At 47.7% G+C, this 27,281-nt stretch overlaps 7 protein-coding genes across 7 annotated transcripts; 1 reads left to right on the top strand and 6 right to left on the bottom strand.

Moving 5' to 3' along the window:
- Positions 1 to 638: 638 nt before the first annotated feature.
- Positions 639 to 2,378, bottom strand: TRUGW13939_08886 (uncharacterized protein; the record flags this gene model as incomplete). Its single annotated transcript, XM_035492012.1, has 5 exons — positions 639 to 1,121; positions 1,173 to 1,611; positions 1,669 to 1,795; positions 1,850 to 1,963; positions 2,018 to 2,378. 5 exons carry the CDS (start codon positions 2,376 to 2,378, stop codon positions 639 to 641), a joined length of 1,524 nt encoding a protein of 507 aa, XP_035347905.1.
- A 2,059-nt stretch (positions 2,379 to 4,437) lies between these two features.
- Positions 4,438 to 6,083, bottom strand: TRUGW13939_08885 (uncharacterized protein; the record flags this gene model as incomplete). Its single annotated transcript, XM_035492011.1, has 2 exons — positions 4,438 to 5,777; positions 6,071 to 6,083. The coding sequence occupies 2 exons, from the start codon at positions 6,081 to 6,083 to the stop codon at positions 4,438 to 4,440; spliced, it is 1,353 nt and encodes a 450-aa protein (XP_035347904.1).
- An 8,502-nt stretch (positions 6,084 to 14,585) lies between these two features.
- Positions 14,586 to 17,459, bottom strand: TRUGW13939_08884 (uncharacterized protein; the record flags this gene model as incomplete). The annotated part of the gene is made up of 3 exons (XM_035492010.1): positions 14,586 to 16,765; positions 16,843 to 17,055; positions 17,120 to 17,459. The coding sequence occupies 3 exons, from the start codon at positions 17,457 to 17,459 to the stop codon at positions 14,586 to 14,588; spliced, it is 2,733 nt and encodes a 910-aa protein (XP_035347903.1).
- Positions 17,460 to 18,456: 997 nt separating this feature from the next.
- On the bottom strand, positions 18,457 to 19,745 carry TRUGW13939_08883 (uncharacterized protein; the record flags this gene model as incomplete). The annotated part of the gene is made up of 2 exons (XM_035492009.1): positions 18,457 to 19,083; positions 19,137 to 19,745. The coding sequence occupies 2 exons, from the start codon at positions 19,743 to 19,745 to the stop codon at positions 18,457 to 18,459; spliced, it is 1,236 nt and encodes a 411-aa protein (XP_035347902.1).
- Positions 19,746 to 20,477: 732 nt separating this feature from the next.
- Positions 20,478 to 23,154, bottom strand: TRUGW13939_08882 (uncharacterized protein; the record flags this gene model as incomplete). Its single annotated transcript, XM_035492008.1, has 4 exons — positions 20,478 to 20,974; positions 21,033 to 21,994; positions 22,050 to 22,945; positions 23,017 to 23,154. 4 exons carry the CDS (start codon positions 23,152 to 23,154, stop codon positions 20,478 to 20,480), a joined length of 2,493 nt encoding a protein of 830 aa, XP_035347901.1.
- Positions 23,155 to 24,025: 871 nt separating this feature from the next.
- On the bottom strand, positions 24,026 to 25,765 carry TRUGW13939_08881 (uncharacterized protein; the record flags this gene model as incomplete). The annotated part of the gene is made up of 1 exon (XM_035492007.1): positions 24,026 to 25,765. The coding sequence occupies one exon, from the start codon at positions 25,763 to 25,765 to the stop codon at positions 24,026 to 24,028; it is 1,740 nt and encodes a 579-aa protein (XP_035347900.1).
- Positions 25,766 to 26,368: 603 nt separating this feature from the next.
- On the top strand, positions 26,369 to 27,007 carry TRUGW13939_08880 (uncharacterized protein; the record flags this gene model as incomplete). Its single annotated transcript, XM_035492006.1, has 1 exon — positions 26,369 to 27,007. The coding sequence occupies one exon, from the start codon at positions 26,369 to 26,371 to the stop codon at positions 27,005 to 27,007; it is 639 nt and encodes a 212-aa protein (XP_035347899.1).
- Between the last annotated feature and the right edge of the window lie 274 nt (positions 27,008 to 27,281).

The following is a 27,281-nucleotide window of genomic DNA, read 5'->3' as shown; positions in this document are numbered from 1 at the left end:
CATTGTTATGATCCTTGTCCGGATTATTCACCTATCGTTTGGCATGTCGATTCCATCGCCGTACAGGATAGGACCACAGCAAATAACAACATTTGAATGCACGGGGTCCCCGGCTCCAGCCATTTGTTATGATCATCTCGCTTGTTGATCATGGCGATGGGGGCTGCAATTGGCCGGCTTCCCTGAGATGTTGCATCAACCATAGATTTTCCTGCCAAATAATATTACTTGATCCTCTGCCAATCTCGTTGGCCCGTTGGACCACGCCGGTTTTTATAGCGGTCCATGATTAATACTCCGTAGAGTCCGTACTAGAAAAGGCTGAAGGCCTAAATGGACAAGGTTGCATCTGCTCGGGACACGAGGCCTGAAGAGGCATCAAGCGCGTGGGTTAAAAAAAAAAGGCCATACCGCAATGATCCTAATCCTGCACGTTTCACTGCTTAGGCATTTGTCAAATCCTTGTGTTGCATGCATGTTTCCATGGCTTGGCTCGTGTTCACGGAGACCTCCGAAGCTACACAGCTTCATGTGATTTTGCAGCTAATAATAATAATGTTGTTAATGATATCATAGGCGTCCAAGGGTCTAAATCTAAAATCTAACGTTGTAATAATAATAATAATACTAATAAAAATCTAGTCTACCCTCGCCGGCCTCAGGAACATCATCGGGATCAAGACCACGACAAAGATCAGCGATCCGGCCGCAAACGGCAAGCCTGACCATGCCAGCCCTAACTGCATGCCCACTGCATACAGTTTGGCAAACGTCGGGCCCGCCACGATCGCCCCGAGCGACTGCATTACTGACATGGCGCTGTACAAGGTCGCGACATGCTCGGGCGAGACAAACGACGTCGCTACGCTCATGACTCCAACCACAAACGGCAGCGAGAGCGACATGAACAGAGTCCCGATAACGAGTGGCGCCGGTGTCGGGGCAATGAAGAGTAAAAAGTACCCAAGCGCGCCAAAAAAGGCAGAAATTCGGGAAACGTACAGGTCCTTTTCAACGGCACTGTAATGAAGGCTGCGCGTCAGGTAAGTTGATAGAAAGGGGATAAGAACCCAGAAAGCTGCCAGGCTCACACAGCCGCGGACGGAAATGAGATAGCTTGCCTAGTCTCACTGTCAGTTTTGTTACTCACATCAAACCAGATAAATACTCACTTCGGAAATGCTCCAGGAGAACTTGGTCGATGCATATTGAATAATCAAGAAGAGGGATGACCTGTCCATGGACCCAGCAAAGGCCACAGACAATAGCACGACCAGCTTCGGATTCCTCCACATGTGCCTCGTGGAACTGATAAAATCCTGCGCCTGCGTGATGATCGTATTGAAGACGGTGTCCTTGGCAGTTGGCGACGGCTGTAAAGACTCGGGGATATCCTCCTCATCTTCGATTTCCTCTGCCAACAGCCTTCTTGCCTTTGCATCGTCAAGGGTTTCCGGCATGAAGAAACTGGCCATTGCGGTTACGAGCATTATTGCAAGGCCAAGGAAATACGGAATCCAGGGGTCGATGTTCATCACGGATGCACTGATCGGAGTCGCTACGATTTCAGCAGCAATCGATAGCGAGGTCAGCCGAAACAATGCCGTAGCTCTATTTATCGAGTTAGTTCACAGCACCATTTTGTAGTTGACTACTGCGTTGACGTACCTTTCGTCGGCCTCGAAAATATCCGCAACAATGGTCAAAAGCATAGTCGTAGCGACAAGCTGCCCGCCTCCGGGAGCACGAGCAATCCCAGTAAGCCAGACCAGGCGAAGCGGCCAGTCGAACCAGCCTGAGTAGAAATTCAGCATGTTTATTCTTGTCGGTCAGGAGAGAGCATACGTACAAACAAGCCGTGGCAAGATCTCGCTCAGCGCAATTGCGGCAAGAGATATGATAATAACGGGTCTTCGTCCGATTTTGTCTGCCACTACGCCGTACGGCAAGCCGAAAGCAACAGCTATACTGATTGTCAGGTCTGTGGCTTCTTTTCTGTTGTGCTGTTGAGACTTACATGGGAGGATGTCGAGGGTATTCTTCCATCCAATGACAAGCGCCACCTCGCTTTGCACCGGCTCTGACTTGCAGATATCCCCATCCAAAACAACGGTCCCGTTTGGTTCCACAAGGCCAATGGATCTTTTATACTTTCGACAGGCCGCTTCTTCAAAGATCCTGACCTGCGGGGCCGTCGACAGGGTATCCCCAAAGTTGACGAACAGCAGAATCATCACCGTGACCAGTATTACGCGCCATTTTTTCGGCGTCCATTGAGGCAGTAGCCGTTGCTTCCAGTCTGGTTGTTGCGGTGGTGGTGCATCTCCCAGGAGAGGAGTGTACTCTGTGGTTTCGTCACCGTGTTGGTGAGATGTCATCATCCTTCAGCCGCAGCACGACTGATTTCGAGGGCTGGAGCAGTTTACGTCCACCAAGGGACCGGATGTCTCAAATAACGTGGCGACAGAGCCGGCTTGTCGTCTCTGAGGTTGTATGTTTGGTTGAGAAAGTCTTGAAGAAACCGCGACCTGATAAATAGAATTAGGAATGTTGTTGGGTCCCGCCTTGATATCTCATCGAGAGCCAATCACTAACCAAGAGCGATTGTGCAATTGCGAGAGAAAAGGAATTTTTATAAAAGATCAAAGAAGAAAATAAATGAATGAAAACAGAAATGAAATAATATAAATACCAAATCTCTTATCTCACGCCATTTCCGAACAACTCAGCTTGAATTTAGGCTGCGACGTTCCTTCTTCCCCCAACTCCGAAACGGCGCTTCGGCATTCACGTTCTTGTTTATGTTTATTCCGTGAACTCCGCGAATCTTCACATTATTCTTCTACCCCGGGTTTGTCGGGTCTGAGATAAGAGATAAGAGATATGTTATTCCGAGTGGTATATTATGGGTTTATTGCAAAGCTTGAAGATTATTTAAATTTTGAAATTATCTTTTTTGGCTTTGCGTTATAGGCCTTCGCTCCACGCGTCTTTAATCTAAAAAGATGCAAGCCTGGAGGCAGCCTCGCCGTTACATTTACCCTGCATGACTTGAATTAATAAATATTTATCAAGACTATTTTGTTCGTGTGTGTACATGCGAATGAGCTCATCCTATACACCGGCAGCACCGACTTGTCAAGAGAACCGCGAAGAAGATAAAAAAACTATGTCAACATTGAATAGTTTGGTACTCTTAATTTGAAAACATTGCCATGGCTAATATTAAATATATCTTAATATCCATTCTAGTATACTGTAATAATATTAATGCCGATATGGCTGTATGTATACGGAATACTTTTATTCGTAGTAATCAATCACAATTGCTATTTTAAGAACGCTACACATCAACAATCATATCTGCGTCAAAACACAGCCATTTTAAAACACGGCCACAAATAATCTTGGTCAAGACGACACTATTGAAAAAAGACCTAAAGAACCAGTTGACCAAAAAGACCGGTCAAAGCGACAGCTAGCATTTCAATCGAAAAGGGGCCCCTAGTCCTAACTAAGCACTGAAGAGAAGAGGAATAAAAAAGAGACATGTCTTACTCCACACTGACAAATTTCTCCGTGATTAATCCATAAAGAAAATTAAATTATTGCAAAACATTTGAAAATTTCTTGGGGAGAGAGCTTTGACGCCCCTTGAAAGCTCCGTCTGATTGGGTACCAGGAAATTGTATAGCTGCATGTATAAAAAAACAGTAACTGCGCAAAGGCAAGGGGAGTGAGCAATATCTCCATCGTAGACCCTACTAGTGTCCCCTTTTTTTTTTGCCATCGTGCAACTTTTTAGGAAACCTGGTTGGCGAATAAGCTGTGCAGGCCTGCAGGTTACTATGGGCTGGGGTTCTCCAGTCTGTCAAGGGATGAGACAAGACGGATGTAGATCACTGCATTACAGGATGGCGTAGGAGTAGTCGTAGTCGCAGTCGTAGTCGTAGTCATAGCGAGAAGATGGTTACGAGTAAAAGTGGGAATGGCCATGTCAGTGACAAAAGTTTTTTCAGATTAAGAGGCACCTATGCGTGCCGCGGTAGTAATAAGTATGATGTTGCTGTTAGTAGTACATGTGAGGATAAAAAAAAAGAACATGAACAGGAATAGCAATAGCAATACAGAGGAAACGAAAGCCAAAATAGCCGACCCACCAATATCCAGTCCACACTATGCGATGAAACAGAATATCACTAAAAATCAAAATGGATGAAACAAAAGAAAAATGTGCTGGATACCCAAATCAAATAAAGATGTAAAGAAAAGATGCTTCCGGGTAAGTTTTTCAAAAATAAATTGTACAATGGTGCTGCAAAGCGTCAACAGGGCCCGATAGTGACCGGCATCAGTGTTGTTTTTATAGATGTCCTCCTCAAGGGTATAATGCCTTTTTTTTCTCTCTCTCCTCCTCTTCGGTCAACAAGCAATGATTTACTCGTCCCATGACTCGCCATCCGCATCAGTGCTATCCATGGGGATGGGGTCGTCCAATTTCGACCCATAGATAGGACGGCCATCTGGGGTTAGTTGGCCGCGGAATTCTGGGTCGAAATCAGGGCTAGTCTCATCGAGAGTAGCAACGTAGCGGTTGCGGCCACCACGCTTGCTATGAGTCTTGGTGTAGTGGGCATTTAGATTGTCGCTGCGAGAAAAGCCTCGGTTGCAGCCGGGGACCCAGCAAACGTGAGGCTTCTCTTTGGAGTGGCTCTTCATGTGTCGCTTGAGGTGCTCCTGTCGCTTGAATCGGCCTTTGCATCCGGGTTCGGTGCATTTGAATTGAACTTGTTTAATGATTGAGGGTAGGTTTTCGAGGCGTAGGCTTTGCTTGGATGATGATTTTTTGAGGGACTTTCGGGAAAGCTGGCGCTGTGGCTGTCGGTGTCGTAGACTCTCCCGCATTCCCGGGGAAAGCCATTCTTCGTCGGTGTTGTCACTGTGGCCACCAGAGAGCCGGCTCATGGGCGTTTCTGTTCCAGAGCCCAGGGAGCACGACCGCACTGGGGTCACGGGCGTGTGAGTCCGCAGTGTGTTGGCGGATCCGGGGAATCCGGCATAGGATGAAGGCGGCGTCATCGGTGCCTGTGTAAACGCCTGTGCAGGAGTGATGGTTTGTGGTTGCATCATATCAGCAGGTGGCATCCATTGGCTCATGTTCGTCATAGACATGGTATTTGGCAACCTCTCAGTCTGGTGAAAGATGGGACGAGACAGACAGGGGTTAGATGCTGACTCGGGAAGATAACTGGGCTGGTTGTTGCGGTAGCAGTTGCGGACCATCTGAGGATACTGCGGTCCCATGTTTGGTTGGCATTGAAAGCTGTTTGCTGGTTCATATGCCTTGGGAATATCCTGGGGGATCCAAAATTGTTCCACGTTGTCTGAGTACCCTGGCATATAATCGAAGAGAGGAACTCGCTCGTGGCCGTCGACGTTTTCATACTGTTGCATCATGCCGTCTCCAGCTGTGATGTCGGCCATACGGAAGCTGCTTCTCAACGGGGTGGCAGTCCTAGTGCCTTCTAAACCATGAGAATATGCACCGCCGTCATGCCATCCAGGGGACGCAAGAGATCCCTGGCTATAAAGAGAGGTCGGAGTCGGCGTAGGAGAGTCCATTGGAGAAAAGCTAGAGCAAGTACTGGTGCCCAGCGGCGGGCACTCGACATCGATGGTGAGTCTGTCTGCCATGTTGTATTCGGAACGCATGTCTTCACTGTCTGGGGTTGGGTAGCCGAGATCCTGAAGAGCAGGATCGATTTCAACGTCTCTTGCTGTACAGGTGTTAGAGCCTTTGGTATGATTGTAAAAGGGTCGGCAAAAGGGAAGGAAAAGAAGGATGGGAGGAAATAAAAAAGAGGGAAGGAATTTTGCCCGTGCTAAAAGAGTGAACGTGGGTAGGGAGGGGAAAAAATTAAAATAAAGTAGGACTTGTGGATAGGGAGGGTAAAGAATGTCGAGGGTGGTAGGAGGAAGAGAGGGCAAGAACGAGGGCGGCACCGAGATCAAATATCAAAATTCCTGGGAATAAAGTGGCACTGGGCTAAAATAGGACAATCGCACTTACCCTCAAACGCCATGGTGTCGTGCAACAAAAAAGAGTAAAACTGCTAGACAAAACGCGACGCGTGCCTGCGATGCAAATGCAAGGCCTGGAATGTGGGCTATTGAGTTGCTTGGTAACCACGACCGCGCGATACCACTACCTCACGGCTCCTCTGCTGGATAACAAATCTCCCCCTCAAAAAGGGCTGGTATCTCACGAGGTAATCAATGTAGTCAAAACCAAAGGAATCGCCCGAAAACCTCGTGTGTGAAGGAGCCGCCCTTAAACGCGCAAACCGTATTGGGATGAGGGTGGGCTGGTGTATTGAAGCAGGAGTCTCAGCAAGGGGACGGTCGATATCGTTCTGCCTCTTGGTTTTTTTTTGTTTCTGGCTCTGGAGGGAAAAGGTCTGCCTTACAAATTCAGAACACAGGAGGGGTGGATTTGGTTTATAGCTTTTTCTGGGCCTTTGTCGGTTTCTGGTAATCTTGCCTTGCAGGTGTGCAGTTGATCCAAGGATTGTCTCGATTCAGGTTAAGCTGCTTTAGTTCGCTTTGAGTCAGTTCAGGAACCTTTCGTCAGAGTGGATCGAGGTCAATGCTGGCTCTCACTAGATCATGAGTGACTCGATTGATAGAACTGCAAGTGTCCTGATTTGGACATAACTTTGGACTAACTCAGATTGGACTGAAAAGGTGATTCTCGTTTGAGGAATGAGAGACGGAATGCTCAGCATCAAGCGTTATTCATGCGGCTCACTGACCTCTCGACATACTTGGAAAGTCTAAGGGGACGGGGCCTAGCCAATGCCACCGACTCGGTTAGACTTGTGCGCTTTAGGCCAGCTGGGGCAAGCTTAGGGCATCGTAGTGTCAAGGGAGACAGCCCAAGCCTCGCTCTTTTTACTTTCTCTGGGCCGGATCGACGGCCGGGACCTGCGTAGGGACCAGTTGAGCAGGGGTCAAGGTGATCGACCCATCGCTATCGATGTGCGCAAATAGTGGAGACCGATCTCGACTCTCAATGGGCCCATCCGCCGCCACAGTGGTAGTCAAGGTTGGTGGTGCCAATGGGCGCTACTAAGATAGCGGATTGGAATATGATCTATGTCTCTCGAACTCTGCCGTGGCACTGGTCAGGGGAGAGCGGGACAGGGCCAGCCCGAAGACGTCTAGCCAGACCCAAGACCGTAAGCTTTTTCTGTGCAGAATAAAACATGATGGCTATTGAATCAGAAACAGGGATCGCACTGTGTCGTCGTAGCTGAGCCTGAATAGACTTTGAGCATAGACCTCGTCCTGGAGAATGCCGGTACGAAGCAGTTCTAGACACACAAACATCGTCACGATCGCTATGCCGCTCCAAGTTGCTCTTACGCTCTGTATGCTATCAAGCCATGTCTGAGAGTGGACCTACGGGCGACAATCGTAGTATGCCAGACTATCACTGCACAGACCAGTGTTGAGTAGAGCAAGATCCACCGTAGGCTGTCGGGTCATGATGCGGGCTTAACGTATGTACGTGGATTGCCACAGCCACCGCCAGACAGAGATGGCCAGCAGGCCATTGTTCTACCTGAAGCGGTGATTCCTGTCCGCGCTGTCTCGTCATATTCATCCTTTTCTTTTTGATCCTGTTATCTTGTTGATCTCGCACTGTCAATTGCACTTTCCACGGCCAAGACCAAGGCCAATCAATGGCATCATCGTCCGGGATCGAGCACAGACAGACGTGGCTTCCGGGGTAGCATTCGCCCATATCTGACCAGTGCGATTGGCTTCCAGGCTAGCAGTTAGCTTCATGTATGCAATGGCAGCCGGGGCAATGACAGTGCGAAACAGGCTGCAGCGCTAGCTGTTCCTAGCTTGGCGCGGTGGAGGGCTGAGCCCCTGCGCTATCCCTGAATCAGCCTAGCGTACTGAGGCTGGAGACTGTGGAGAAGTCTTGGCGGGCCCGCAGCGCTATTCTCTTTTGGTGCTAGCTCGATGCTTTCCCGATCGCTCCGTTGACCAATAACAGGGTCCAGTAGCCGCCGCTCCTCTGGTTTCTCTAGAGTTCGCCATAATAATAACAATACTAGTAATAATAATAATAATAATAATAATCAAATAATAATCCCAGGTATGTCTGTCATCCGGTGGCGCACGGTTCGGGAACGCACTCTCGAGAGCCTAGAGACAGCGGTGTATCCGAGTCATATTCGCGCTACACAGATGCACGTCTTGCATACATGTACTGTGTACACACACACACACAAGAGCGTTTGTTGAGGAATGTGCCCGACAGGGAAGGTGCACAGGGAAGCTGCCCAGGGAAGGTGCCGCCTTCCCGATTCGGCTACTACCTCTGCCGCTGCTGTCCTACACTCCTTCGTCATCCTCTTCAAGCCTCAGCAAATTTTTTCCTCTCTCCTCCATCCATGACCTGACCGCTCCGCTGCAGCAAGACTCATACGATCGATGCTCATGCTCACTGAGTTCTGGCCCCGCCGGCCTCATGGCGTGACAAATACATATCTGCCTCTCATGTTACCGCTCACTTTTTTTATGCCCCGCCACACCGAGTACTCTTTGCCCCTCGACGGCTAGGGCAGAGTTAATTTTAGACGTCAACGAATCCTATTCCCGTTCTAGTCCGGCCCTGAAAAAAAGCCCTACGGAGAGAATCAGAGTCTCGGATTGCATTATCAAGCCGGGGCTTGAACCGGTGGCTTGGTTATCGCCATCGTATTTGGATTCCAACGCAACGGTTAGCGTTTCTGATCTATCATTAATTATCCTACTGCAAGTCTGATATTTGGGCCATTGACGCTAACAATGCCATACGCCGAGGAATGCAAAGCCACAAATTCTTAGCCTGCAAGCCCCATTGGGTCATTAGGCTCATCCCCCATCATCCGGTATCTGAGCGTCTAGCGTCGACCTTCTCTACTTGCAACGCCTTTCCGAATACGGTACTTTTGTGGATACACTTGGCACTTGTATGGAAATTCTGCGTCTCGCGGAACACGATGCTGTGTTCCGGAAACTGCAGACAGAGCGGGTAGATGCGACCCTGCACCCTAGGCAGCTAGCTTTACTCGTACAGAGTATACCATAAGCAGTCTCAATTGTATGCTCTTCTGTGCGTCATGAAACATGCGCGCTTTACACCGATCCTGACCGCACTCGCTTGGCACACCGATATTGTTCGAGATCACCAGCATGCGCTGTGGCCCAAATGCAAAGCCAGCGAGACCGACCCTCGTTCTTTGCTGCTCACCTCGTGGCACTGTTGGAAAATTTCTCCCCATTGTTCTCTCTCTCTAATAACCCGACGCCATTCATCCAAGAACTTTACCTAGCCTTTTTCGGTTGCACATCACATTCCAGCGCTTGTTTCAATACGTATTACAGACGCGGCCCGTTCTCCCGGACCCAGAACCCGGATGACAGCGCGAAAATCATGGGTCCTCCCGCCGCTGTTACCATCTTTCAGTCAGACTACTACTATGGTTTAGGTCCCGCCAAGTTTTTCACGACGACGCACGTACCACAGACACCACCTAGTAGTACTACCAGATTGGGGGGTTATGTATGGACTTTATGGAGTACTATCACTTCCTATTCAGCATGGTACGTACCGTTGTGGTGGGTATGTCACTACGCCGCTGATTTCACACGGAGGAGATCGCTCCCCAAAATATGGCATTCTTCGGTTATCAGTGGTTCGTCATTCGTCATTCGTCCTTCTTTTAACGTGTCTTCTACTAGACTTTGTGAGGAAGTGTGCTAGGTACTTCTCATTACCCGTTGTTGTTCATTAATCACCAATATGGCGATGAACCCAAGCTCGCATGATCTGCTACCAAGTAATTTAGATATCGACCATGAGATGCATGAGCCCCAGTTAGGCCAGCTCAACATTGGCTGGGTCAATCAACATGGAAAAAGAAAACATCTGTTCGAGTTATTTTCCGGCTGGTCTAGGCGCTTGGATTTGCTTATCTCTGCAACCGTTTGGGGCACCATTCCAATCCGCAAAGCGACAGAGAGCAAGCTGGTGACGACTACTGTCCAGCCATTCGACTAAAAATTTTCATCTAGTCTCCCCGAGAGTGGCGAAGTGATCGCTCACCTTTCATAGCGGACAGAGTAAAAATTCCCCGAACTTTATCTTCCGCCTTTGAGGAACTTGCAGCTTTAGCCCATGACCATTTCCAAACCTCGATCGGCGATTTCAACTACGCTCTCTATTCAAAGAGGCGTTCAATAGCCCAACGTTCACGATACCAACTAGCTTTTACCCCGCATCTTGAATCTCGATGGGATTCGATGTCCCTTTCCAGCCGCCTCTCAAAGCTGCAGAGAAATATCGATTGCAGCAAGGGGCCATCATGATCAGGAATAGCAGTTGCCTGCAAGTCCACCACTGTTCCTGCGTCGCGCCAAGACAATATTTCAATGTGCCCTTGAAAGATTAAACGGTTCGCGATTTGGGCCATCGTGTTCGCGTTTGCCAGGGCCCGTGACCAACCCTAGTAACGAACTTGTGATCGATGTCTTGATCGTCTCACTGGCTAGACTGGCAACTAATGCGGCCATTTCCATACTGGGATTGAAGTGCTTTGGTCCTCGTCCTGGACTCTTGGCATCATGACGATCCTCGACTCTTGTCCATTTTCTCCTCAGTATTTGGAAGCATAACAAGGTAAGATGATCAAAATTGTTATTCTTTTACTGTACCAGTATTTCTATAGATGTTTCCCGACTAGGAAGGAAGTCAGTCGATTCCTGCTGAACATACTCGTCATTGATAGGAGCTCTGATTCGGCATGTTTAGGAGCCACCATCCGAATTGAGCAACGGTTCACGCTGCATTCCGTGCGAACTTGGTTCCTGGTAATACTGTTCAGTTTGCTATCTCTCGTCGAAATATTCAAAACTTTTTTTGTCCAATACGTAGTACAAGACGCATTCTTTGTTACAAAAATAACAGCCTTATCCCATACCTGTTGCTAAAAATTGATACTTTGCCAGCCATTATTGACGGCTATGTCCAAGGACCTCGATTCGTCCAACCTTCGATGATCTCTAAGCTCTCCGCCTTGGAATCATTGATCTATTATCGATATACCATTGCTATATGTGGAAGTATCTTCGAGCTGAAAACGTATATCAGCAACTCCAGCCGGCTGGTCTAGTGTGGCTTTCGAAACGAAGCTACTGAATGACATGCAGCTATCCACTTTTTGCCCTGGTCTCCAGTAGCGATTTCAATTTCACCCAGCATCGTCCGTGCATATCAGTATCTCTAAATTGCGATCTGGGGTTGATCTACCGGTTTCTACTCTGTACTACTCAGTGGCTCGCTGAGCTTTACTTTTGCCATCCTGATTTTGCTCGATAGTTGGGAGACCCCCCTTACTGATAAGATCTGCGCGGCTTTTACTTATACTCAATGCATGCAATGGATGACACACAGACGTGTTTTATTCACGGCTCAGCGGGTCTTGTCAAGAACTATCGAATCAAAAACAAGTTTGTAGGTCATTTAGTTTACTGATATGGCCTCGTAGGGCGCTGTGTGAAGTTTTGTGGCGACTTACGGTGGCGACTTTTTTGGTTTTTTTTTTCTTTTTCTTTTTTCTTTTTTTTTCTTTGCTTCTGTATCGATATCGTGGGCCTAGATGGATTTCTTTATATGTCGACTTAGATAGTATGGGCCAGCTGTGCATGATTACTATCTGCTGGCTATTGATTCAATATTCCATGACGATCTCTGGCTATGACGCGACGATTTGGGATTGCAAGTGCTACGTAGCACTAGAACTAGTAGTATAACCCTAACTCTGAGCATATCTATAACGAACTCCACAGAAATACTACCCACATTGAATACCAACTGATATCAGCATTACACTATCAGCCCAACTATGCATTCGATAAGGAGAGACCGGAGCATCGAAAAATGCCAGAAATTATGAAACCACAATATCCATATCCTACATACATGGTTACATATCGAAGAAAGAAGAGAGATAATAGTACCGAATATCAGTTTCATTTACGTCAAATGGGGGCATCCTTCATTCGCCCTGATCCAGTGATTTTGTTTTTTTTGTCTTTTTTAAACTGAAACTGAAACACATAATATGGGGGAGAGGGGGGTGGGGGGGGGGTTCTTTTTTTTGCCTTCACAATGTCGATCTTTTGCAGCAGCGTTTTTGCCACCATTATCATTGATGTTTCGGAGGTTAAAACTCCTCTAGACGGGTACTGCCGAGTGGAGTCTTGACGAAACAAAGAAACATCTTTTGTTTTCTTTATTAGAATCTAATTAAAAATAATAAACAAACACACACAAAAATAAACAACTAATAATAATAATAATAAATAGTGCAGATCTATTTATTACCAGGCTCTCGGTAGATATATATGTTAAGACAAAGCCACGTAGAATTCGGGCGAATGTGACGAGTATCAGTGTGAAATTTCCGCTGAGTTGAAACTAGACTAGGGACAAGATTAGACGAAGATCCATTGATGGCAAACAAAAAAAAAAAAAAAAATTGAATATTGAATACTATGGCATTATTGACTAGTTGGAAACTATTCTGAGATCAGTTGCTATCGATCTAACGGTTTGTTTATTCATATTTCTGCATGTAGTCACGAAATGAGCGTAGCCTGTTTTTTTTTTTTTTTTTTTTTTTTTCAATATGTACCCTTGAACAGCATTCGAAAAATATCACCCACCAGTTTATCGATAAACTACATATGATTGCAAATTCTCTGTGCTACCTGCTGCGCGGCCTGGGATCATCCATGTAGTTCAAAAGGCCAGCCCAGGTATTCCATGTCCGCACACAACTTTTTCTATTGATCCAGCATTTTTCCACATCCCGATGTGATGTCTCTGCTTGGATGCATGTACCAATATTCCATCAATCATAACCAGTTTGATCTAGCCAATGGTCTCAAATTTTGGGGTAAATATCTTCACTATTACCCCGATACGGAAAAGCCCAGAAAGACACGACTCGTTAGGAACATTAGTATTTTAGTCAAACGTGGGAAAAAAAAATCCTTCTTGAAAACCCGATCGACAATAGCGACTAGGTTAAAAGAGGAAACCAGTGAAAAGCATCAAGTTGACAGGGCAGAAAAAAACCTTTCAAACTAGGATACGATGATATCAATCGCTTTCGGACCTATCACTCAATATGTTTCCGCTTCAAAAAAGTAGTATCGATTCCATTGTGGTTCTTTAAACGTGGTAGCCTCGATTCAGTATGATACATCCAATATTCAATAATGAGTTTTCTTTTTTCTTTTCTTCTTTTTCCCGTTTACAAAATAACGTATCATACACACCATGTAGGAACCAGGATCTCGAGGTCTACATACCCCGCAGCGGGCAACAATGCGTAAACAATACCCCAAAAAAGCATCCCCGTTAGCCCGCAGCGAACAAAGGACTCCAAAAAAAAAAAGGAAAAGAAAAGAAAAATCTGACATGCCTCGGTGTTTTGTCCGAATTTGGTGTTTCTTTTCTTTTCCAAGTGACAGGGATGTTGATGGGTCTTTTTATGCACACGCGGCACAAATACTCCATATAACCCAATTTTATGGTTCATTCGAATCCACGTTGGGGGAAGTGATATGTCGGATTATGCGGTATGTAGGATCATATCTGCTAGGAATAGGATAGGATAGCACTATCTCGAGTGTCCCTGTAAATTTTTTTGTGAAGCTGCTTAGGAATCATTTGCATATGACTGACTGTACAGGTGTAAAAGTGTTCACACATGGTTTGTTGATCTAGAACAAGCATTGCAGATGCACGCTCTGATTCAGTTATAATTCCCCTTAGTATACTTCGAATGTTTTATAGTCTCTACGAATAAATCACTGAATGCAATAGTTTGTAATTGCGAAACTAATTACAATGTCACACTGAGAAGATACGGAAGAAATAAAAAATTCCAGAGAGAAAGAAAAGAACATGTACAAACAATAATAGAGGAAGAACCTTAGTAAAGAAGCAAATAATCAATCAAGACTTCAAATCTTAGGAAAGATCCATCCCCCCCTCTCTGTTATAGACGTGCAAGCAGTCTGGTTACAGTGAGTCAGAAATAAGAAATCAAAACTCCCAGAAGTTCAAGAAACGACAAGCAAACCAGAAAAGACAAAAAATGTTCGACCCTGATGCAAAAGTGGTATCAACTGTATATCCGAGGCGTTCCATTTTTTGACCTCGGGCCTCTCTCTCAAGCAAGAGAGAATATATCCCACGGGAAAAATGAAAAAGCAAAAGGAAATGTAAATGTAAAAAAAGAGCACCGCCCACCGAAGTATTCTCCCAGATGAAAGACTCCAGAAACCCAAATCGAAAAAAAAAGCCCACTCCGAATCAATAATCATAGTTCGCATCGTACCATGGTAGGAAAATATTATGCATAATGTGGTCGTCTTATCCACTGCGCCGTGTCCAGTATAAACAAAAGTCATAGTCCGTACAAAAACAACCTCACCTACCCTTCTTCCTAAATTCACTTCCCCATCCCATTTGCCATCATTTGCTGCTGCTGTTGTTGTTGCTGTTGCTGTTGCTGTTGCTGTTGCAGTACTGCAGCATGGCGTATCGCAACTTGCTCCTTGCGCATCATTTCCATGACATATGCTCGGGCACTCTTTTCCACACCAGCTGAATATTGCTGAGCAAGTTGGGGTGGGAAACTCTGGGGCGCCCCATACTGTTGGCCATATCGCCTCACTATGTCTTGCCGCAACGAGATAATTCGTTGCTGGTACATTTGTTGGTGCCGATTGCCCCATTGTAACGGACCTTGTGCGACTTGACCACCGTTTTGCTGAGCAGCCGCCAACAGCATCTGTTGCTGTTGCTGTTGCTGCGGTGTCATCTGCATGCCTGCTTGTTGTTGTCCACCCTGTTTTTGCTGGGCCATTTGCATCTGCGCCATTTGTGTTCGTAGTAGCTGGGCCTGGTAGGAGTGCTGACTGTGGACATTTTGTTGCAACTGTTGTTGGTTTTGCTGCTGTAACTGTTGTTGTTGGTGCAATAACTGCTGTTGCTGTTGGTGGTGACTTTGAATGTTGTGCTGTGCCTGCATCTGCGCAACTTGCTGTGGGTTAAGGCCCTGTTGGGCAAGCAACTGCTGCTGTCGCTGCTGCAATATGAGATGCTGTTGTTGCTGAGGCGTAAGTCCCATGCCCGCTCCTCCCATTTGCGGCGTGCCCATCATGGATTGGGTCATGACAGGTGTTTGAGCCATCGACGAATTTGGCGGACTACTATGGCCCATGCGCTGCGTTGGTGTAACATTGCGCATGACAGGAGTAGCATGTCCCATAGCTGGTGTACCTTGGGTCATCTGTGGCGTGCCGTTTCGACTCTGGCTCTGTTGACTTCTTGAGGCTGCCATTGGGTGACTCATGACACCTGGGTGGGCATGATGCATAGTTGACGGCGGCCGTGGCGGGCTCCCGGCTCCTTGAGCAGACGCAGTAACATTCATGGGCACACCGCCAACTGCAACGCCCACGTTGTTTCCAACGACAGGGGACGATGTATTATGCGGTGTTTGGTTGCGAACAATGGGTGACGACATCTGGCCCTGAGATGCTTGAGAAAGGCCATTCGCCAATCGCTGCTGTTGCTGAGCTGCCAACTGAGCATGAGCCTGCTGTGCAACGAGTTGCTGACGTCGTTCTTCTTTCGCATGCTCTTCTGCCTGTCTCTGGTCTATCATACGACGTCGCTCTCTCTCCTGTTCCTGCTGCTGCTGTCGTTTAATATGCTCTTGCTGTACCTGTTTCTCGTGCTCCCGTTTCGCTTTTTCCTCGTGCTGAATACGGATATTCTCAATGGTCTTAAATCTTGAGAAACGTGGCTCGAATGGTACTGCTCCAGCGGTATCGTCAACTGCTGATTTGGCACCACTTGCCGCACTAGATGTAGCGGGCTCCAGCCTTTCATCCATGATGAGCATAAATCTCTCTTCTTCAGCGGCGAGAGCTTCGTCTGCTGCCAGTTCTGCAACTGTGCGTTTCCTCGTCTTGGACGAAGGCGGCTTGTCACGGTGAAGTGGACTTTCCATAAGCTGAAGAAGCCGTTGTGCTGATTCAAAATTATCCACTGGGTCTAAGTAGAGGGGAGGAGCCACAGCTCTGATAAGCTTGGCTTCAAACTCGGGGAGATCCTCAGGGTCAACAAGCATCTTTTGTCTCTTCGCAGGGGGCGGGCCCGCTGTCGAGGTCGTAGATGTCTTGGATGTAGCCTGTGTCGTTGGCTGCTTCTTGTTGGCGTTTGCAATTGCATTTGCAAGCGGGTGTGGGGTGGTAGATAAGTATGTCAGTTCGGCTTGTATAGAGAGTGACGTGGGATGGAGGACAGTGGTGAAGACTTTCGGCTTAGGAGTTGGTTGCTTGGCAGATGATTCGCCCGCCGAAACCCCATTTGTAGTACCATCTTGTCCGGCACTGGAGTCCTCGGCTGTACTTGCACCGGGCTCCTTTCCAGATGTTTCTAGTCTAGGGGAATCGATCTTTTCCGGGCGGACCTGGTTCTGTTTTGGATAGGGTATATAAGGTGACGGCGTAACATGTTGGTTGTAGTTATGGATAGAAAACGGCGTATTCTTCTCGTCCGATGACGGGATTGTTGACTTGCTGGTCTGAGCTGATACCGATTTGTGATCCACTACTTTAACTATAAGACAGCCTGTTTTTTGAGGTGAATGTCAACATCAAGTTTCAAGGTTCGATAACAGGCTTCGATTGGTTTACCTTCATAGAACTTCACCCCAGCACGGAGGAGCTCCTCCAGCATATCGTGGGGTACCGTTTGAGATCGAATGTGTTCAATGATGACTTTCATCTCCGAGTTATATGGAAAGCTGCCATCTTGTTGATCGAATCGAAAGTGGGTGGGATGGAGATGGATGATAAGGGAAGGTTGCGCTTTAGCGTATCTCTTTAGAATATACGAGGTCGTTTTAACTGCAGTAGATTTTTTATGTTAGCGAAATATCCCAAATCAGCGGTAGAGAAAGCCGGCACTGACCAAAAGGCTCTGGGGGTATTTTGGTAAGTCGGCGATCGGTCTCAACAACTGAGTTCCTCGTTGATGGCCGTTGTGGACGGACCAGAGGATCTCCAGGCTTCTGGCTGTCTTTGCGCATCTTATTGATGGGGCGGTTGTTGACGCCATTGGCTACGGGGCCCGCCACGGAGTTTGTAGAGGGTTGGTTGGTACCGGGGAGGCGCTTTGAGGTAACAGAAGGAGAGGAAGACGCCGATGGTGACTGTTTTATACCGTTGACTGCGGTCTGCGTGAACGATGGCGGAGGGCGTTTCATTTTTGGGGGTTGAGATGCGGGCTTAGAGACGGCAGTGGCCATCATGGCGGCGCTGGCTGAGCCGGGCCGTGTCAAGCCAGCAAGCAAGCGGCACGCGCCTCAAGAGTTTGCAACTTCTGGGAATGAAAAGAGACCCCTAGTTCCAGGAATTGAGGCTATCCCCGACGCGCGAGACATGTGGGGAACGGGGTAACAGGGTGGGCGACGGGGAGGGTCAATGGGTGAGATGGTCCAAGGCGAGGACGCGGGCAACTTCGCTGGCCCGGAGCAGCAGTTAAGAGCACCCTTGAGGTGACTAGAAAGAGGGACGAGGCGCTGCAAGATATTGATGGATGGCGAGTCGACAAGGGTCGTCTCTGTCTCGGCAGGTGATGTTCTCTCGGCTTGCGTTTCGTCCATGATGCGGCTGCCACGTCGGTCACGTGATTCTTCTGCCGCATCCGGTTAGCGCCATCGGAGCTTGCCCCGGATCTTGTGCGACTGGAGTACAAATGTAGAGGTAATATTTTGATGTCTAGATCGTTTGATATTGGTGGCTGGCTTATTTATTTAAATCGCTGTTAAATAACTAGTAGGCTGGACGCTGTCCATACCAAATTCTATCAAATTTTTTTATTTTGTCAGAAAGAGGAACTATATATATCATCCGTTGATATGTACATCAATGGATGTATAAATTGATCAATAATTCAACATTGGATTGATTGATACACGTATTTCGCGTTAATTACATATGTATATATGTCTCTAATGTTTGATAAATATTCTGAAAGCACCGTTAAATATCAACATTGAATAGATCAGTTGATACTAATAAATTATCTTTTCAATCCTAGAGTACAAAGTCGTGAAAGGTACATATATACTAACTATATCCGGCTCCCAGCTAACATAAACGAGCATCCAAGCGGAGAACGGCGCAAACAAAGTGAAAAAAGAAGCAAAAAAGATCATTGGATATCCATGGAAACTGAAAAATATACTCGCAATACTGCATAATCTGCAACCAGATTAGCGCATATCGCAGGGGATTCATCAACCATTAGTCATGTCCCGAGATGCGACGTCTCCAATCGTCGCCAATCTTCAAACTGTCGACAACATCAATGTGTTTGCCAATACCAGTAACACCCTCCTTCTGCCACCACTTCTCTCTCTGCTCTCCTGCGAGCGCGGATTCGTCTTCACTATCGACCAAACCGCCGCGGCCTCCTTCGTCACCGACGACGACGACAACATGCCTCACCCAGCTAGAAAGCTGCTTGACAGTGTCACCTTCATTTCCCGACAGAGACTCCTGAATGTACACGGTATCTGGCGACAAATGACGCAGCAGGTACAGATGACCATTGGAAGTACTGTATGGCATGATCATGGTATCCTTATCCACGACGGTTTGAGCCTGAGTGTATAAAGTCTTAAAGAGTGGGCTTGTGGTTTCTAGATCGTCCGTTGACTGTGGCGCAAGGGCCGTCAGGTCATTCCCGGCGGGCGCGCCGGCGTCAACGGCCTCTTCGTGACCAATGTTGGAATATGAAGAATCCACAGATGGCGTAGGGCGTGTAGACGATGGAATTCCGATGGCATGTTTCAAGCCGGGGGCATAGATGAGAACGAAGACGCGGGTAACATCCGGATTGACGTGTGAAGGGAGATGAGAGAGAATTGACTAGAGCGCGTCAGCAGATACTCTTGAATAATAAGCGCCTAGGGAAAACATACCGCGTGCTCAGCTAATGAAATATCATCACTTTCACCAGATAGGGCATCGGCCGAAACAACAAGCGCCACCGTCTTCTTTCTATTAGATGACGGGGCGACACCTCGAGGACCAGGCTCCGCTGTACCTCTGGCTCTGGAGTCGGCCTCTTCCGACCACCGCGAGTGGTCTTCAAAGTCGCCTCGTTCTTCTCGGATCGAGCTCAGCGCGCCTCCAACCATGGCGCCCGCGGCAGCCACGCCGGCAGCGACTCGCCTGCTCGCACCGTCCAAGAGTTGCTGCGGGCTGGGTGTTCGACGCAGTGCGCCTTGCATGCGGCCCATGACGGTGTTATCATCCTGGCGCGCGTCGGATGGTGCAGACCTCGCAAAGTCAGCGCCGGGCGGCAGACCACCATCTGGGCCTGGAGGAGGATAATTATCGGGGTGGTTTCGGCCGTATTCGCCTTCATCGTCGCCCTCTTCTCGTTCGCTCCAAACCCAAGCAGCTATACTGATGGTCGCGACACCGACCGTGATTGCCAGAGGTACCCAGTATCCCATGAACGTACGATTGCCGGTCGCGCTGAAGCCCGCACCAGCCCGACGGCGGCGGTCTTGAGGATACGACATGGTGACGGGGTCTGGGCGATCAAAAGGACCGTATTATGAGACGAAGTAATATTATATTGAGCTTGGACGGATTCTCATTGTATCATCGAAAAAAGCACGAATGCCGCAGGGCAATTGTAGAAGCAGAGGAGAGTTGCCGACCAACCTCGGACAGCAGGCACACTAGAGGGGGAGCCAAAACATGTGGCTGGAGTCGCCGCGCTGCATAGTTACCGGTTGTTATTGTTTGTTGTGTTTGTCCATGGAAATCCGGAGGCTGGAGGTCACGTGATACCATTGCACGCTGCTAAGTATAGACTTTCCCCATTCGGCAATTTTTGGATCACGAAGCCATAATCGAAACAATTTAAAGCAAAATGGTCTAACTTATAGACAGAATCACTGATATCTTGGTGCAGCTAAGACAGAGGGTGGCGGGGATCTCCAATGTCAGTCTGCACTATAAATCAGTTCGAGAAGGAAAATCATACTAGTAACAAAATATTTCCAAATTTTGAGTCTCGCATGGTTTATACTCGGGGTGTGCCTGAAAGCAAGAAAAAGCGCGAGGATGGTGATGATCAAGTTGTCTATACCTGAGCTGTTCCAGATGTAGCCAACTAAGGACAATTATCGGGTTTGCGTTGGTAATTATTATAGGAGTGCTGCTATTTAGTTAATAATTATCAATCAAGGTATATCGTTATCTACTTGCTTTTTGTGTTATATTTTACAACATTGGAAAACGAAAAATCACTTCTGAATCTCAGCCTTCACCCACTTCTCTAGACCACCTCTGGCAATAATCTCCTGTACGTTGGGCGGCAGTTCGCCAACCTTCTGACTCCATGTCTCTCCATTGTCCTCGGTGACAACAACCTTGCTCCTACGCACGTCCCACAGGAACTTCCATCCCGTGCGGCGCGTGAGCTGGGTGTCGGCACCATCCTTGCCCTTGGCGAAGCGCTCGCGCAGACGCTGCACAAGGCGCGGTACCTCGACACTCATGAGTGCGTTGTTGATGCTGTTGCGACCGAAGATGTTGCTAAATGAGCCGGCAACGACAAGAGGGATCTTCTTGGCGAGAATAGCGGTGGCAGCCTGCTCGCGCGAAGAACCACATCCAAAATTGTAGCCGCTGACGAGCACATCTCCCTCACGAGCAATCTCTTTGAAGGCTGCGTCGTAGTTCTCCATGCACACCTCAGCCATCTTCTGGGCTGGAAGGTTGTCTTGATACGTGTAGCGGCCTATGAAACGATTAGTAAAATCACATATAATGGTCCACTTGGGAATAAAAGAACTGACCAGGGTAAATTCCATCTGTGTTTATATTATCGGCATCGCAGAAGACAATCTCGCCCTCGACTTTCTCGGGGAAACCGGGTAGGATGTCAGTCAGGGTCTCCTCGGCGTCGTCGACCGCTGCCGCAGCCGAATCAGTCGAATCGGTCGAGTCCTTCTCGGCGTCGACAATCATGCTCTCGGCCTGGGCGATAATCTTGTCCAAGGCGTCCTCAACGCTCAAAGCCACGTCGGCCTGGTGGTCACCACTGCCTTCACCGATGATGACCTTCTCCACGCCTTCGGGCTTCTGATACCACCCAGGGCCGGCGATATGGCCATCCAGGGCGCTGGCGGCGACGACTTCGGGGCTAGCGAGATACGCCATTGCGTCTCTTGCGCCCATTCTTCCCGAAAAGTTTCTGTTCGAAGCGCTGATACCCACCTCGCCGGGCTCAAGGAGACCGGTTCCTAGGCCGATGCAGGGGCCGCAGCCGGAGGGTAGGGGCTTTGCACCCGCATCCAGGAGAACTTGCCAGTCACCAGCCGCTTCTGCGATCCTTTGTTCAGGTATAGAGGCAGCGGCAATGTACAAGTTGACACCAGGGGCGATCTTTGGTGTGACGCCATCCTTGGTAGCTTCGCGGAAGACACGAGCAGCCGCAGCAATGTCGGATGCGCGCGAATTGGTGCAGGATACCAGGTATGCCTTGTTGACAGGGATCTTCTTCGCCTCAAGATCGCGGAGGGGCGTGGCGACCTTGACCGAGTTAGGACCGGCGACGAATGGGGAAAGAGTTGACAGGTTGAGGTAGAGTGACTTGGCGTAGGTCGCACCAGAGTCGGCAGTGAGCGGGTTCTCGATGAGTTCGTCGATTCGCTCGTGGGTAAAGCGACTTTTATCGCCGAGTTCTGGGTTGAGCATGGCGGATGTGGTGGCTCGGGCCCGTAGCCAGTTGATTAGGACCGAATCAATGGGGAAGAGTCTGCCACAAGAATTAGCTAGTTCAATAACATGTGCTCGCAAACGTGACTACGCACCCACTGAGTGCACCCCACTCAGTCGTCATGTTGGCAATGGTAATACGCTCGTCGATAGAGATGCTGCGCATCGTCTGTTCGGAACCAACAAATTCAATGCTATGGTTGAGCACATCGTCCTGGTTGAAAAGGCCACACAGGGCGATAATGACATCCTTGCCCGTGACGCCCGGGGGCAAGATTCCCACCAGAGTGACCTTGGCCACCGGGGGGACCTGCCACCAGGTCCGGCCGGTGGCCCAAATGCTCGCAGCATCAGTTCGTACAATTGGGGAACCGAGGGAGCCCACCGCTCCATACGAATTGGAGTGAGAGTCAGAAGCAACGGTCACGGTTCCTGGCCAAGCATAGCCCTCCTCGATCATAATCTGGTGGCCAATACCACGACCGGCGGGGTAGAAGTCGACACCATGCGTGCGAGCAAACTCCTCTATTTGACGGTACTTTTTAAGATTGGACTCTGATTTGTTTTGGACATCGTGGTCTAGGGTCATAACGACCTGGCGATTATCGTGGACCTTGGTGGCGCCAATGTCCAAGAATTTTGTTGCAATAGGCCAACTATTGTCATGCGACATACAATGGTGCGGCGCTATGGAAATATAGCTGCCGGATTTGACTTTCTTCCCCTCGGGGAGGCCAACAGAGTAACGCTGTACGATCTTCTCGGTGAGGGTCTGGGGCGTGCTGGTCGCCGGCGCGGAGGAGGAAAGGGACGAGAGGAGGTCGTCGGCGTTGGGTGTGTTCTCAAGTTGCGAGTGGAAGGCCTTGGGCTTTGCATTGTAGCCAGTGACGCTGTACGAGCGACATGTCGATAACCATGAAGGTGGTCGCTGTGTGGATGCGCGGCCGACGTGCGTGACGCATCGCCTTGTTGCGAGGGCGGCTGCCCTGCGCTGCATGGGTGTTAGCGACTTGGAAAGCTCCTTGACCAATCGACCAGACTCAGAGGCCGGGAAGTCCTTACCGCTTGTATCATGTTGAAACGAGGCGTCGGCTGATTGTGAAGCGCGATGTAGAAAGAAAGAACGAATCTGGGGAGAAAAGCTTCATCCGAGGTCGGGATAGAAAAAGCAGGCACGCTCCGAAATCCGGCTGCTGCCATTGGCTGCCGCTTCCCCACAATACAACGATGTATACATTGATACAGTGATAATGATAGGTCCTTATTTATTTATTATTATTTGACTTGATTTTTCACAGTGTTTGGATTTTTCTATTGTTTTCATGACTAGATGAATTTATTTCACCCAGACCTATGTGTTATATATAACCTTACCAATCTATAGATAGTATTTATCATTGATCCTATTGGCTAACAAATGTCCATCATGTCGATTGTAGCCACCAACTTGTTGGTTTTTGACGATTATAAAACTTGATACAGATCGCAGAGTCCCATCAGCGCATACATCTGATGCATTACTTATGTAGGGCTAGCCTCGGTAGTACACTTATTCATGTTGACTGGAATAATGTCAATCTGGGTCATGTACATGTAGCATCTTGTGATAGGATAGATCCCGTAAAAATTTTTGGGAAATTTAATGTCATATATCGCGGGCCTTTTTACCATTAAATACATCCATTGAGCAACAAATCGAGGGGTCTATGTATCCTGTGGGTGTCTAGAATATGCAAGAGTGGTTCCCTAGTTTATTAGCTAGTTTAAGATATTTAAGTTTACTTCCAGTGTCTCTTGAGACAATAGATAATTTTATCAGCTAGATTATAGAAAAAGCTATATGGAAAGAATAATCGGCACTTTGCATTATGATAGGCAAGACAAATACGAGAAGAGCCAATTTACATTTTCTAACTTTTATCCACTTTTACGAAAAAAAAAAAAAGTAGAGATTCCTTAACATAGCGAATTAAATTAAACCACTTGCTCCAAACCGTATTTCTGTAGTACTTGACAATGGCAGTGAATAGTGCAAAATAGCATGGCTACCCGCTACAGGCGATAACCCTGATCAGCCGTCAGTGTGGTTAACATTATCAGCCTTTTCAGCCGGATCTTGAGCGGCGTCACGGTGCTTGCTAGTGTATGTTCGAAAAGATGGAACATAGAAAGAGGATTTTGGCTTTGAGTTTTCCTCAAGAAACTTGGGTTTGAGTTTTACCGCTGGTGAAGAGCAAGACGTTTCCGAAATCTGATGGTTTTTTGGCGTTTCTGATACATTGCCACTGCTAAGGACCTCTATATCTCTGTCTGTTACAGCGAATTTTTGAGGGGCGTTCTCTGCCAGGCTTTCGGTACTGTTACTGCTGTCTCCAGGGCACATGATATCATCGAGTATTTCTTTAAAGGCTTCGTGATTCACCTTGCTCACTGTTTTATCTTCCAGTGTTCCAGCCTCCTGCAGCCCCGAAGAGTCAGGTTGTTGACTAGCCTTTGACCCACTGTGTAGCTCGTTGCTAGGAATCCGGGAGTGAGTTTGAACGTTTTCGCCTGTTGCAGAAGGTAGAATCACTGGCTGTGCACATTTGGCTCGTATGTCATCGAAAATATCAGCGGCCGGTATTATATAAGCCGTTCTGGTCCCGGCACCACCGCCAAATATGTGTCCATAGAAATGACCAGAGGTTGCATCAACCACCCATGACCCACAGTCCCCACGTTGTATTATGCCATCGAGTCTAAGACTAAATGTCTTTCGCATAGTAGTAGCTTTAGGAAGGCTCAAATAACGAGGCGTAGCAATCAGAACACCCCTCAAAACTCCCCTAGACGCTGTTAGGACAGCTACATCGCAATCTTCATTGTCAATTTGAGCAACCTTGTCGACGCTGATGCTGCTCAAAGGGGTTCTTGACGCAGATAATATGTTGGGTCTTATCAAAGACTTGTCATGAATTTCAATCAATAGGTAATCGAGCTTGTGGCTTCTGATCCTATCAGGCGGGCCCAATTCGATGAAGCCTGATGGTACAAATTGGGCGGTGCTTGACTGCAGTGGCCTCTGGACTTGAAATAACGCGATTTCATCATGAAGCCTGGCAATAGCGAGAATCCCATGGCTTGCTTCATTGAGTGATTCACCGTCCTCTGAATATTGATTCACACAGCTGGAAGACGTAGATATTACATAGCCATCAGTTGAAATGCTATCATCGGACCGGAGTTCGGAAACTCCACCTTCCTCTTCTTCCTCATCGCTGCTATCGTCTTCGTCTAAAATTTGACTCTGATTCCGGGATTTACCTCCCGGTAATTGCAGTTCTTCGTCTTGCTCAAGTACATGGGATACCGTGAGATAAAAGAACCGACTTCCAACACATATAATTCCGCCGGCTGTAGCTTGTCTCATTCTGCTTTCGTTCGGTAATCCAGCAACAAATACTGACACTCCAAGTGTGTTTTCAGATGGCATGTAGTAAAATGATTCGTTACTCGCTGGATTGTGTGAAGCATCAACTCGGACATGATCACCCAGGAGCTCCATTGGGGCGTGTAGACCTGGAATATAACAGGTATGTCGCAGTTTCACAGTCGGGGCATCTCTAAGAATTCCACTACCTCTTACTAATTCTATGGCCGTTTTCCTTTTCTTTGCGTTGGTCGAGGAGAAAACCAAATAAGGCCTTGCCGTCTCAAAATTATGTCCGCACATATATAATGACCAATGCAATTCGTCCAGCGAAGGTTCCAAGCATTGTTCGAGATAATCCTGGATAGCTGGTGCGAGCTTGTTTGTGAAGAGTATGCGCATTGGCCCGACTGCTTCCCAGTAGCTCTTGGTTATTTTTGAAGATTGTATCAATGAGCCCACAGATATTGACAGTGGCCGCATTTCCACTTAAAAAGAGAGAGAGAAATATTTCGGAAAAAGTGAAGAAAAAAGGGTCATAAAATGCACGAAAGGTAAATAGACGCGCCTGAAACTGTTCAAGATCCCATCAAAGCTTCCTCTTGAGAATCATCGATTCGAACCGAAAGGAAGAAGGGAAGAAAATCGGCACGGTATTTATGCAAAGTGTACTTCATGTGGGGATACTCATACAACACAGGAGAGTCTCAGCAGGCAATGCACATCAAAACTGAGTTCGAGGCTGAAAGCCGCAAGGCTTGCTTGCCAGCCCCGCTCTTGTTGGGGGGCAGTACATGCATCTTAGCCTCACAATCACCATGAAGTTCATTCGTGGGAAGAAGAAAAGGAATGAGAAGAAGAGAATGGAACGAGAGAGAACGAGCTGCTCTGCTGGCACCTGAAATAAATATGGCTCTGTTGACTATAACATACCCGATCTATCAATAAAGATCTGATGACACTGCAACAGTATTTCCTTTCTTTGCAACTGCAATCTTTCACTACATGGCTTCGACAAACGATAGATTTGCCATTAAGTCGCAAACAGATGCTATAAAGCGGCAGATAGCCGAAAGCCTCTGGGGTCCGCAGCCTATCGTTAAGAGATTTTCTAATGGTGAACGTTCTCGTGAACTGAACTTTGATGCATATTTTCGTTTCTATGATTCTTCTTATGCTCGTTTCCACAACAGGCAAGGCACTATGTGGGCTCAAACGTGTCAGCAAAATTTGTGGATAGTGGAACAAATACGCAATAATCGCACTCGGGAGAATATTCGAGATATGATGGCTCGTGGTAATCCCGCATGCAGCCCAGATAGTTCCATTGACCTAGCAGCGCAGCTTTTACTCATGCTAAAATTTGATGCAAATCCTTTGAACGCAATTTCCGGGACCACAAAGATCATGTGGACTCATGGTACTGTTAAAAGCTCAATCGATAAACACTTTTCTCACGAACCGGAGACTACTGAAGCATGTGTCTTCTTAGACCAAGACTTTACGGGACACAACATTGAGCAGATTGCAGGCATTAAAATAGTCTGGACGGACAATCTTGCAGATCATCTTCGTTTGGTAGAAAGGGATACAAAGGTGGCTATATTTCACCATGTAACTTTTCTAGAATGTCAGGAAAAGTGAGTATCTGATTCGATTCATGATTACTCATTGAACCTTCTAATGCAATAATTAGCTCTCTCCTTCCGCCTGATTTGGCGAAAGAGACATTGCGAACCATTTCGCTCCTTTTTCCTCAATGTCAAAAAAGGACAATCCGAAAGTATCAGTCCTGTTCGATCGACCCAAGACTTCTGCGATGTGGGCGCTTGTGTGGCCCAGATCGTAATATTAATAGCTTCCTGTACTGGAGAGACAGGTTGGTGATATTGAAACAATGTTATGATGGCACAAATCC

This window comes from Talaromyces rugulosus, chromosome V (genome assembly GCF_013368755.1).
Source record: "Talaromyces rugulosus chromosome V, complete sequence".
Lineage (NCBI taxonomy): Eukaryota > Fungi > Ascomycota > Eurotiomycetes > Eurotiales > Trichocomaceae > Talaromyces > Talaromyces rugulosus.
This window is presented reverse-complemented; position numbering and strand designations above follow the sequence as displayed.